General features: G+C 33.6%; 1 protein-coding gene across 1 annotated transcript in view; it reads left to right on the forward strand.

Annotated features, from left to right (window-relative positions):
- Positions 1-13,558, forward strand: part of PRDM5 (PR/SET domain 5) — a gene marked incomplete at its 3' end in the record, with an annotated part of 70,362 nt that overhangs the window by 42,582 nt on the left and 14,222 nt on the right. Inside the window, exons 11-12 of the mRNA XM_081332241.1 lie at positions 24-184; positions 2,027-2,120. Coding sequence (XP_081188367.1) covers positions 24-184; positions 2,027-2,120 — 255 coding nt within the window. The remainder of the gene's footprint in view (positions 1-23; positions 185-2,026; positions 2,121-13,558) is intronic.

Below are 13,558 nucleotides of genomic sequence, written 5' to 3' on the forward strand. Positions count from 1 at the left end.
TATTAACATATTTTTTCTCTTAGGTGAAAGAACATTTAAGTGTGATCATTGTGATGCTACATTCAAACGGAAGGATACTTTGAATGTTCACATACAAGTTGTTCATGATGGCCATAAGAAATATAAATGTGATCTTTGTGACAAAGCCTTTGTAACACCATCTGTTTTAAAGAGCCATAAAAAAGTGAGCATAATAAAAAATAAGTTTATAAAAATTTAAAAAAGGAGCATAATTATTTATTGCACAAAGTTTACTTTACATAATTCATATGTAATGTATAAATTATTAGAACAGAGGTCCCCAACCTTTTGGGCATCAGGGACCGGTTCTGTGGAGAGAGGTTTTTCCATGGACCGGAGGGTACATGATTTTGTGTGCTGCATGTATCCCACAGATGGGACTTTGCTTGTTTGTGCAGACCGGTTGCTGGCATGCCATGGCCCAGTACTGGTCCATGGACTGGGGGTTGGGGACCCCTGTATTAGAAGACAATGCTTTCACGTTTTATTTCAACCAATAATTATAAATAAAAAGAATTAGGGGCAGCTATAAAGAGTATACTCATTCAAATGAATAAAAAGGTTCATAACATTTCTATAACATATATTCCATTTTGACTGGCTTCTAGTCAAAGGTGGTAGAAATTGGAAAGCTTTGTTAGTTGATGTTCTCTTTCACCATCAACTACAGCGTAATCCCTAAAAGGTTTTACATAAAATTGGAAATTTTCCTGCACCACATGTATGCTGGCCATACACCAACTCCTTTTTTCTAATGATTTTTTTTATTCAAAAAAAGATAAAATACAAAAATCTGAAAAAGAAAAAGTTCACAGAAACAAACAAGAAACAAAACAAAACCATTGAAAAAGTACATTGAAAAAAAAAGACACAAACACATATACCTATATTATCCACCTAGTTGAATACTGATAAACATATTACAAAAACATTATTCTCACTCTTTGCGAAACAGGCCTGAAAATTGTTTCAAACTTCTAATTTGCCTACAAATTATTAACCTGTCATCTATTATATTAATGGCAAAATAGTTAACAGGTAGAACAACAATCAAACAAACAAACAAAAGAGAACAACAATCAATCAAACAAACAAAAGGCAAGAGTAGAGTATCAAAACCTTCTGCTAACAAACTATTATTATACTCAATTCATAGAAAGCTTACCATGGCTTATGTATCCCAAATCATCCCACGAGTTAGCTCTGATTTGTCTTGGATCAAATATCCACAATTGTTTCTTAACACCATATCTTATGAATTGTTGTCAGGTTAAATATAATAGCTCCATTCTCCAAAGTTGATCTGTATTCCCCCAAAAGTCCACTTAAGTTGTTTTCGAGTTCAGTATGATAAATCCATTCCCCAATCTTTTTCAATCTTGTTAGGGAAAACCAATGTATTACTTATCCATTCAGTCAGTTTTCTGTTGCTGTTAAAGGAATGCAAGCCTGAACTTCAGGAAGGCATTTTAATTTTCTCAGTCAGTTCTAAATCTGTAACATTCATATCTCTTTCAGTCTCCTTCACTGAATCTTTTACTTTAAATCAAATTCCTTTTGTGAATCTGATTTAACTCCAGTTACTTGCATTTTGACATATTTTGCAACCTTTATTAATTTATCAAATAGTTTTAAAAAGATTTTATCTTGGGTTTGCATATTACACATCAACTCCTTTTGCTGATCGTGTGAGTTGGCACTTTGACCTTTTAATATGGCCAAGTCATGTGGAGATAATGTATATATGTGTCCACTGGGACTTTGTTATGGAGTTGTAGCAGCTTGACTAGAAGACCCTGGAAAAGGCATATTTCCTGGCTGTTTGAATGTTGGTTTAGAATTTTTTTATATTACTGTTGCAAGGTGAAACATTATTAAAACTTTTAAAGCTTTGAAAACCTAAATTTAATATCACAGTGTACCATGTGACATAGATGAATGATTAAAAAAACTTGGAAGAATAAAATTTGCAAGCAAATTAACTATTTATATTTCTCCTTTATAGACTCACACAGGTGAAAAAGAGAAGATTTGTCCATACTGTGGGCAGAAGTTTGCAAGTAATGGAACTCTGAGAGTACATATTCGAAGTCACACAGGTACAGGCTGCTCAAAAATTAGTACCCTTTTCCTAGTGTGAACTGCAACTATTCCTTATTTTGTACGAGACCATACTCCAGGTTTGTACTTTTGTGTTAATGATGCATTTACTTCATATCTGTCTTTCATGCACAAATATGAGGTTTTGCTGATGTTTAAGATAAAATTATTTGAATACACAGCACTCTTTTTCCCAAACAACTTTTCTTGGACTTAGAAATCAAGCAGAATCAGATGGGAAACCCCATAAATGTCAGGGCAATTGGCCAGACTGGAAACTCAGACAGCAAGCTAGAAAAAAGCAGTGGTAGACCATTTCTGTATGCCTGCCAAGTAAATGGCATACATAAAGTCACTAAACTCATTCCAAGGTAATTGTAATTTCTTTTAGAGTTCTGGGTAGTAGATCTTTGTATCCTAATGACTTAAATAGTAATATAAGTATAAACACACACACACACACACACACACACACACACACACACACAAAATATTAGAAGTTTCTTCCATTGATAGAAGTAGAACTGAAAGTGATCTAAAAACCAAGATTCTTCTATTGGACACATGCCAAAAACTATTTTAAGAATAATTTGCCAGTTTAGAAAATTATATTAGATTTTAAAAAAGAATTTGTTTTCATATCCTAGATGGTTCAGTTACTAATCACTAGGGAAAATTCTTTATAAAGGTATTAAAATAGGAAATGTTTAAGATTTTAATTCATTATACATTTTGTTCAGATGGCAGTACTTTTCTTTCACTTTTTCTCCAAACTGTGTCTCAGAGATCTATTAACTAAAAGTATTTTTTAAAAAAGTCACATCCCAGAACAAATATGAAATTCAAAAATAGTGTCCATATATGCTTTACAGAAAGGGCTTGAATTTTACATTATAATAATACAATGGAAGTATATTGGTTGGAAGATGTAATGAAGGAAAAATACCATTGTTGGAGAAATAGCATTTGTCAGGCAATTAGCATTTTAATAAAGAGCATTGAGGGAATATCAATATAAAACTGAAAAACATTCATGAAATACCAAATGGAGAGTAGTTAGTTGAAAATAATACTAATGGGGGAGGTAGCAATTATCAGGGGAATAAGATTCAATGCAGAAAACTAAAAAAAACCCAAGTTTTTAAGGCAGAGAGTGGGTACAGCATATATTCAGTGGGTCCAATACATAATTTGATATAAGGGGGAAAAGGAAGAATGTGAGTTTTGGTTTGGTTTATTGGGTATTGAACTACATATAATCCTTGACTTACAGCTATTTGTTTACTGACCATTCCAAGTTACAACAGCATTGAAAATGTCCATTTTTCACACTTATGACTGTTGCAGCATCTCCATGGTCACATGATCAAAGTTCAGACACCTAGTAACAGACTCATATTTATGATGGCTAACATGTCCCAGGATCATGTGATCACCTTTTGAGACTTTTTGACAAGCTAAGTCAATGGGGAAGCCAGAGGCACTTAACAACCGTATTATTAACTTAATTTCAGTGATTCATTTAACAACTGTAGCAAGAAAGGTCATAAAATGGGGCAAAACCTACTTAACAAATGTCTCACTTAGCAACATAAATTTTGGGTTCAATTTTAGTCATAATTTGAGAACTGCCTGTACAATATATCAAGGGTTGTTGCAAGATGTTTTGTAATATGTCACTAGTTTCAATCCAATTTTTTCTAGTTCCTCAAAGGTTTCCTTCTGTTAGTACTTGTTGTTGGTACCATTATCTTCTCAGACCACTAACTATACTTGTCTATGTTGCCTAATAGGAATAACTACCTACAACTAATACTTCATAGCTGTCACTGTACATAGCACAGAAATATTTCCAGAGTGAAATACATATTCTAAAGCATTCTATTCACCACAGATTAAATATTCTAATAATTGGCAAGCTGCTGAATGTTTTAGTGGTGCTGGTTCCCAACTTAAAAGAGGAAGAATTGACATATGACATATAAAGTGTTTGTTAACAAATAGCCTTTCTATGACATTCTGTTCATAAATAAATTTGGCTTGTGGGAAAATGACAGTACATGTGCAGTTAATCATTTGTTTGATAAGTCTTAATCAGTTTCATCTCACATGACCACCTGTTAAGATTAAAGCTGTTTATTTATTCATCCTTTTTGTAATTCTGTCTAGATCTACATTATTGAGAAGTAAATCTGAAATATTTGTATACCCTGTATGCTGGTACAATCTACCATGCTTATAACACTCTATTGCAATAGCCTTTATTTTACTACTATCCTTCTAAAATAGATAGTTCACTATGCTAACTTAGCAACAGCATTGTAACCACTGCATCACCAAGGCTCATTGTAAGTAAGCTAACATAACATTGTAATTAAAAGCAATTCTTCTCCAATCAATCAAAACTTTGGTCCATTTCTTCACTTTCTCAGCACTCCCTCTCCCTTTGAAGTTTTCATAAAATCAAAGAATTATAGAATCATATATTTTGGAGAAGCCATTGAGTTCAATCTCTTGTTTAAAGCTTAGAATTAGACTCAAAATTAAAGCTTCCCAAATGATTAGCTAGCATCTCCTTGAATATCTCCACTAAAAAAAAAACTCTGAGAAATGACTTCCATTGTCTTAACTTCTGAAAAATGGAATTAGAAAATATTAGCTACAATATCAGCTATATATGATATCTGATTCAATAAAGGGACTCCACAATGCTATTGATGAATTAACAGATGAAACAGTCAGAAAGTAGAACAAATTAGTCCCATCTTAGGTATGAAAATCAGGCTGGATGACCTTAGGCCAGTCATTCTGAGACCAACTACCGCACAGGAAAATAGGAAGGGAAGTATTATGTATGTTCGCTGCCTTGAGTTAATTATAAAGTAATAAAGGTGGAATAAAGGGACGCGGTGGCTCAGTGGGTTAAGATGCTGAGCTTGTCGATCAGAAGGTCGGCAGTTTGGTGGATCGAATCCTGAGTGCTGCATAACAGAGTGAGCGCCTGTTACTCGTCCCAGCTTCTGCCAACCTAGCAGTTAGAAAGCACTCCGGTGGGAAGGTAACAGCGTTCCGTGCGCCCTTGGCATCTAGTCATGACCACGGAGACGTCCTCGGACAAGCGCTGGCTCTTCAGCTTTGAAACGAAGATGAGCACTGGCCCCTAGAGTTGGAAACGACTAGCATGCATGTGCGGTGGAACCTTTACCTTTTAAAGGTGGAATAATCTAATTAATAATTATACATAGACACAGTTATATTGTCAGAAAGTAATGAACTTCAGCAACAAAAATTAAAATAAGCAAAAATCTTTTGGTTAATCTTTAACTTAATTAGAACCAAACTTTGTCAATTGTCATATATTCAATATAGCTTACAGCTAATGCTTTCAATTCTGGGTAGCATTTTTCTGAAGGTAATTTCAGATAGTAATCTATGTTCATATTGTAAAATTGTAAAAAAATCAGTTGATATTAAAATGTTAAATTCTTTTCATGATTTATTCTGATTACTGAGTTCAGCTAGTCACAGTGCAATTTTATATACTGTAAAATAGATTTTCCTGATCTTATTACTTTAGTAAGAAACCCAAAGGTAATATTTCCTCCATTTTTTTGAAGAATTTATCTGTTGTCTATAAAAATGCTGTCATTGTAATAAACCAGACCACTTTATGACTTCTGCATTCCTAATCTATTCAGGTTGTTTATCACTGTCTAACTTCTCTCTCCATGACAGTTAAATTTTCAAAAGTACCTGTAAAGTTTCAGGAAACTGTCAGCCTCCCGTTAGTTTGCAACTAGTGGATGGGAGAGATTCATAATTTCAAAGAATATCTTGCCTGATTACCTGTGATTTCTTTAGATCAGTGAATAACAACACCTAGTAGGTTGATGATTGGGAGGAAGTATAAAAACAACTAGCACTCCATATGGGTCAAATATTCTAAAGCTTTCTGTGTGCAACTGATTTCTTTCTTTTAAATATACGTACAAGGGCACAAACCATCATAGAAATATGCTTATGTCCATTAAAGTTAATAGTTTTGAGTATAGATTAAACCCCAAAATACAACTTTGGCTCTTAATCTAAACAAATATGCATTTGACTGAGGTGCCAAGTGTATTCCTAGCTCCTTCAAGTTTTGTTACTCTTTATATTTCTTTAAAATCTTTCTCAATAAGTGGTATGATTTATACCATAGTAAATAGTGAGTCTTGCATTGGGCCATGATTGCCTTACAGATGATTTTATTACATCATTTATTGCTGAATTCCCAGTGTTCAGAATTACACCACACACTACATGCCTATTTTTAATGTATCTAAAATACCAATACTCTGCAAATTCTTGAGCTGTAATACCTGCACTTCTTAAACCTGTTCTAAGGCAAAAATTCATTTAAGACTCATTAGTTAGCTGGAATTGATTTAGATTATTTATATTTGGCTCGTAAAAATGGTCTTAATTGAATTTTATTATAATTTCCACTGATCTTTTTATAATCACTGTTTGTATAATGGGTACAAATTCCTTATCTGAATGTTATTCCACTGACCTGTTTTATAATAGCAAATTTTATGTCTCATCTTTTGATTTCCACATCACCTATACTCTTGATATTTGTACGATAAACAAGGAAACAAGGAAATTATTAGATAGCTGGGCTAAGCAATACTATGATTAAAATGCACATAACACTGACTACAGTAGTAGATTATAATCATTTGTTTACCTTACAATTTTATGTTTTTAAAAAACTTAACTATGGCAATAGCTGTTTGTTATTTTTCTTCTATCTTTCTCTTTAAAAAATATACCATATGTTATTTAGCAGATTTCTTCATGATTGTCACAGAAGCTCCATTAGCTTAATTGACTTTTCTAATCTCTTTGAATATATCTTCATAGTTTACAATGTTATTTGCTTTTCCTGTAATCATGCTGCCTGTTGTGATTGCTACTCACTGTTGTAAATTGATCACACTATCTCTGCTTAGAAAAATCCTCTTATAACTTCTTTTGTAAGCTGCTGCATTGATCATCTGGCAGGAAGCATTGAATGTGCAATCCAGATGGCTTCTTGACAGCCTCACCCCTCCTGACCTCACGCCCAATAAAATTATCTTGATCTTGCAAATAAGGTGGATTTTGCAAACTCTAGTTGGAATTGTTGACTTTTTGTAGTACTAGAGTACTGAAGAGTTTCTTTTTGCCTTAATCTGATTTAGGACATTTGAGGATTTTTATTATGTGGTTTCTCTCAGCAATGTTGGGAGTGATGAAATGAAGCAATATCAGACCATGTTTAACAATCCCTATAGAAAATATATTTAACTGTCTCTATTATTTAATTATATATCAAAATTATAATATGGATCATCTCAGATGAAATGAAACAGCTAAGCACATATTAATTTTAAAAGTTTAGAAGACTTGCAAAGCACTTTGGTCCACCTTGGTGTTAATGATGGAAATGAGCTTCAAGTTATTATCCAAAATGTTGACTAGGAAAGACAATCGATTTAAATTAATGTCTGTGTACTTGTATGTTTTTCAAAGTGTGGACAAATATTTAAATACACAATCTGGTTGTAAAACCATAAATTAAGCTGCAAAAATGTTTAACACCTGTGAATTAATTTTAAAAGTTTTTAAAAACTAAAATAACGTAAATCAATCTTTTAAAGCAGCTCTATCTTTTTATCCAATGTGCTTGAAACAACTGAAATATTACATATTTTAACTTAGAAAAAGCTTTTTACTGTAACCTTCATAAACTATATAAGGTCTAGCCATAAAGTTTAGCCCAAGTAATGAGGTAAAGAACTGAATCCCTGTTCCTAATTCTAGAAGTCAACAGAATGATAGATTATTCTTTGTCTCAAAATGGATATTTTTGGGTACAAATGGCCATCAACAAATTCATAGCTAATTAACATTGTACTAATTGAAGAATCATTGCCATATGGAAGCAGTATTTGTAAGATCAATGGCTTGAATGTACTGTCACAGAATTGTAGCAAACATATTCATGAAATGGAAACAGCTCTGTTTATTGTCAAAGGTGAACCAGTCCTATGGAGTCTCCTGGTCTTATCATGCTAATTCATTAAAATGCTTCACATGTGGCTATTTTCTGGGCCTTTTAAACATAGTCCTCAAGTAGTACAACATGTATACCATATTTTTATGCATATGTTTTTCTCCCTTTTTCATCTCTTCCCCACCAATTTTTCCCTTTTTATATTTCATATTTTTTAAAAAATAATAACATTGATTAAAAATAAACAATTATGACTCAACAAATATATAAATAAACACAAACATAGATGGCACCCACCATATGATTAATTAATTAACTTTAGAATATAATTTCTGTATTGCCCTAGGCTCACAATTCTGGAAAATGTATAAGAATATCAGATAGCAATCTTGAAATGCAAGCCATACATCAATTAAAAATTAGTTTTTTGCTCAGACAAAAGAACTAAAATTTAATTAAATCCACCTACTGTGATAGTTGAAGCTTTCTGTTTCATAATCTAAAGCAAGTCTCACTTTATAATTAGCTACCAAACCATCTCTTAACTACAGAGCTATATAGGTGTGGGTACAAACTTCCCTTCTGTGAATAAAACAAAATCAGTGGGGATGGGACTTTCTTGCTTTTCTTTAAGCCTATGGAAATTTACTGCTGGGAAATGGAAAAGCTATTTCCAATTGTATATGACTGATTCAGAGAGACAAAAGTAGAGTTGGGAATGTAATAAAGTGTCCTTCCTTAAATAAACAGAGAAGTAGCTTGTGATCCAGACCATATTCTTTAATAGCTAATAAGGGCCTAAGTGAGTTCTTTAAAACAAGGCTTTTATCTATCAACAAAGAATAAAAGAATGGGGAAGGTCTCAGAATTAGGCTGTCAGCACTCCATTGTTTCCAAACATTTCTAAACATTTTTCTTGAAGTGCAAAAACCAAACAACATAAAAATGTCAACTGGATTAATTAAATGTTTGAGTCCAAATAGTTCCTGCAGTGTCCAAAGGATGACAGCATGGTTTGGTGACATTGGGGGTCATGAGAGATAGTGTCACATTTCAAACAGATGTGGAATTAATAAATCAGAGCATTTAGAACAACTTGCAGACCTTGTTAAAATGCTTGCCTAAACCTTTACATTTAGAGTTAATGAGTTAAATCAGTAAGGGGAAAGGAACAATTCATTTGGCAAAGGATACTGCAGTTTGCCCTCCCTCCACCATCCTGTTTGTTCTATTCCCAAAGTATTAAAATGTTTCTGAGAAGTTCCATATAGCATGTTTACAGTATATTTATGTCTAGGTACATAATAAGTAACTGATGTAACAAATATACTGTATGTAAATTATGTAGTAAAATGATTTTAATGCCATCTTCCTCAGAAAGATGTTTGACACATAACCTGAACATTGAGTTTTAAGAACCCCTAGAGAAGTACTAAAGAAAATGGGTATGCAAAAGAATACTTAAAACGAAATAAACATGTCAGCATGAAGTCTTGTCGCTTTCAGTATTTCAATCTATAGATGATAAAGCCCAAGATGACAGGTCAAAGTCTATTGACAGAGAAGGAGGAGGAAAAGGAGAAGGAGGAATGAAAACATAAGCGGGGAAATTTGATAAACTGCTGAAACATTGTCAAATAAGCCAGACGAATACCATTGTCAGAAGATTTAACAAGATAACAAGACACCTTTTTTTCCAAGTGAGAGATAGAACAGATCCCTGTAGCAGTTTGAATGTGAAGAAAACGAGGCGAAACATGCTCAGAGTCAGTAGCTCTGTAAAGTAGCTGTGCTGAAACTTGGACTTAGAATTCTGGATAAAGAGTCTTTGGTGAAGGTGTTACCAACAGGCAGTGTAAACTCCAAAGTAACTCGCTTGAAACCAAAGTGCTGAATAGAACCAACATGAAACTGGTAACTGAATTCATTTAGGGACTTAATAGAAAATATTTCCTTTGCTAACTTTAGTGTAGGCTCTTACTTTATTGGTTAATTGTATTTTTATTTGTTTTGTCCAGAGCTTTTTTCCTCATAGAATGCTCAGAACGGAGTTCCGGCACCTTTTTTGGATGGAACCTTGTAGGGTAGGCAAGGCGGGTTGTATGACATGTGTGAGTTCCGACACCTTTTTCTTTTACAAAAAAAACCACTGGTTTTGTCTTACCCTATATGTGGCCATACTATTCCTGACTTGATTGTACTTGTGTCAAGCTATCTTGAAGAAAAACAAAGCAAAACATCTGAGAAGAAAGAATGGGTTTAGGGCAGAGTTCTTCAAGTCATTTTACCAAATAGCAATAGCAATACCACTTCATAGTGCTTTACAGCCCTCTCTAAGCAGTTTACAGAGTCAGCATATTGCCTTCAACAATCTGGGTCCTCAATTTACCCACCTTGGAAGGATGGAAGGCTGAGTCAACCTTCACCTGGGCAGGATCAAACTACTGGCTGTAGTTCAATACTGGTTAGAAAGCAGTACTGCGCCACCATGGCCCTCCATTTTTGTGAAGCTTATGCCCCATCTGTCACTTCTGAGTGAATTAAATGCTTTATAACATATTAGATCAGGAGAGCAACTCTCTTTTTAGTTCAAAATCTAAATGGAGTATGTGTTAGGAGTTATTTGCCTTCAACTCACTAGAAAAAGAACCCTAAATTTGCTGTTATTAAAGTAATTTAAAAAAATATTTAGCATAATTATCCTCTCATACAATTTTTCTTGGGTAAGAACTTACAGAGGAATTCTAGAGGTCAAAGAATTTCAGGCCCTGAGATCTTCTTCACCTGTGTATACAGTAATGTGAATTTTGGAGAAGTGTTTTTTTTTACTTTCTTCTTCTTTTTATGGTAGAGACTGTTACAAACCTTATTTTATTTGGCCACAGATGAAATAATTTCTTCTACTGTAAATTTATTTTGGAGATAAACAGATACATTTTAAAATCTTACTGCTTCCATTTTGTAATTGTTTTCTCTCTAGTTCTTTCCTTTACAGCAGGGGTATCAAACTCGCAACGTCACGTGACATGTCGCAATGTATCATGATTTTTTTTGCCATTGCTGGCAATGGGATGTTTTGCTATGATGTATCTGGACTGCGGGCCAGCAGTTTGACACCTCTGCTTTACAGCATAGCATTTTAGGTGGCTGGCAGGAGAAGGAGTATTAAATTCTAACTTATTTACTTAGAGAACCAGTTGTTTTTAATCAGTTAAAACATTTATTAACAATCACATCTCATGCACAATATGACAAGTTACAAATACATCAACAAAGGTCTATGCTTATTTATAGGTGATAATTTACTCTTTAGAAGGGTAGGCTTTGTTTCTTTTTATGGCCTTCCTCCTCAATTTCTCTCTTCTATTCTTAACTCTATTTCTCTTTATAAAACTCCTTAGCTTAGTACAATGCAAATATTCCATCATTTCAAGTTTTTTTTTGTAACTGATGTTCCCATCTTGTGGTCATCTACATTTCTGTGGCTTTGATATAGTAAGATTGACTCCATTTATCTGGGAGAGCCCAATAAAGAATTTTTAGATGTCATTCAGTAGTGGTAGAATTCGGTTGATTTATTTTAGTTAAGTGAGATACATGGATACAATTGATTGAAGTAATTAAATTTTATAAGGGCATCAATTGCAATTATCTTGAACTGTGCATCCAGAAGTACACAATGTATTTTGGGAACACTTAATGGCTGTCCATAAGCATGGCATATCCTGAATACATGTAGCTATGAGCTGGTTTGAGATAGGAAAACAGAATGCTGACTATCATGTTAGACTCTAGACTATGGTTGTCTAACATTTTGGCTTGCCTGGGGAGAACTGAATGAAGAGGAATTATGTTGGAGCACATATAAAATATATATAGTTAATGCATATAAATAAATAGCAAATGTTCTTTCTTTATTTATATTTTTATTGTATTGTGGGGCCACATTACTAGCTGTCCAGGGCTACATTTGAGCTGGACAAGAGTACACTAGAGTATACTAACTTGCACCAAAAGACCTTTGCTTATATGGGATATTTATAGATATTTACCACATTAAAAAATAAAATTGACACATTCACTACCGTACTGCTCCTCATGATTGTTCGATAGGTTTTAATACTATATTGTTTTTCAACATAGGCTGGTAAATGGTTTTGATTTTGCAGATCACTGGGAAGTCCTTGGGAGATTCCAGGGTTCCTAAGACCACAGTTGAAGAAACACTGACATAAGCCCCCCTGGGTAAAGCCTGTGCTTGTGGCATAGTGGCCAACAACTCTTCACAGATTTTGCTACTCCCAGAATATTTGAGTTGATTTAATTTGCCACTGGACAAATGGCCAAAATATCCGTTCCTATCTTTGAATCATTATACTGCAGAGTCAACCAAACCCTTACTGATACCTGAACATAAGTTGCGATATATCTTCTGGCATGAAACACATCTTCACATCAGCCCAACTTAATTTATTAAGACAAATGACTCTTTGGATCCCACCATCTAGAGGTGTGTTTGTTTGTTTGTTCATATAGTTCATTCATCTTTGTAGGCTGTAATTCACTCTCATTCCAGTCTCTGACTTATGCATCTCACTCATCACCACATACACAGGACCCAACGTATAGTAGTTACTTTCACTTGCTTAACAATTGTTCAGTTATTATACACATAAAGAAAAAATCAAATTTATAAGCTGCCTAATTCTTTCTACTAAAAATAATTAAAATAGAATTTATAAGATGCTTTACCAGTTTATCCCAGTTTTGGAGAAAAGTTTTGTAATATTAAGCAGAGCAATATATTTAGACCAGACTTTTTAAGTTGGTTAAAATCAGCATTATTAAAATATTGTACACTTTGGGGAAGACAAATATTGGAACTAGTTATTTTTTTATTTTTACAAGAACATTATCGTCAGATTCTGGCCTTCCATAATACCATCATCTAACATATCAGTAGTTTAGCTACTGTGATATGTGTCTTATTTGTCACATTCTTCCAACCATTCTACTCCCATCTTTGACACAATAGTGCTAGCCTGAGAAGGAGTATCATCTTATTAATTGTTGTATGACTTTTTATTTGTTATGTTTCTTGCATGATTTTTCATTAAACGAATCATTAGTAATGCACTGAATATTCACCAAAAATAAGCATGCTTTTAGTTAAGATCTGTGTATCCTTTTATATATTTTTTATGGTACTCCATATACCATCCCAGCAAACACTGCATATCAAAAAGCAATAGCATGTGTAAAAAATAGCTACAAATTGAGAATTTGTTGCTAGAATAGGGAGTATATTATTCAAAATTTGTTAAGACAGCATTGTTGTCCTTTTGATATTGTTTTATTTTTCCACGGAAGTAATTGCGTCGGTCTATCCCCAGG

The sequence above is a fragment of the Vipera berus genome, assembly GCF_964194415.1.
Source record: "Vipera berus genome assembly, chromosome: 7".
Lineage (NCBI taxonomy): Eukaryota > Metazoa > Chordata > Lepidosauria > Squamata > Viperidae > Vipera > Vipera berus.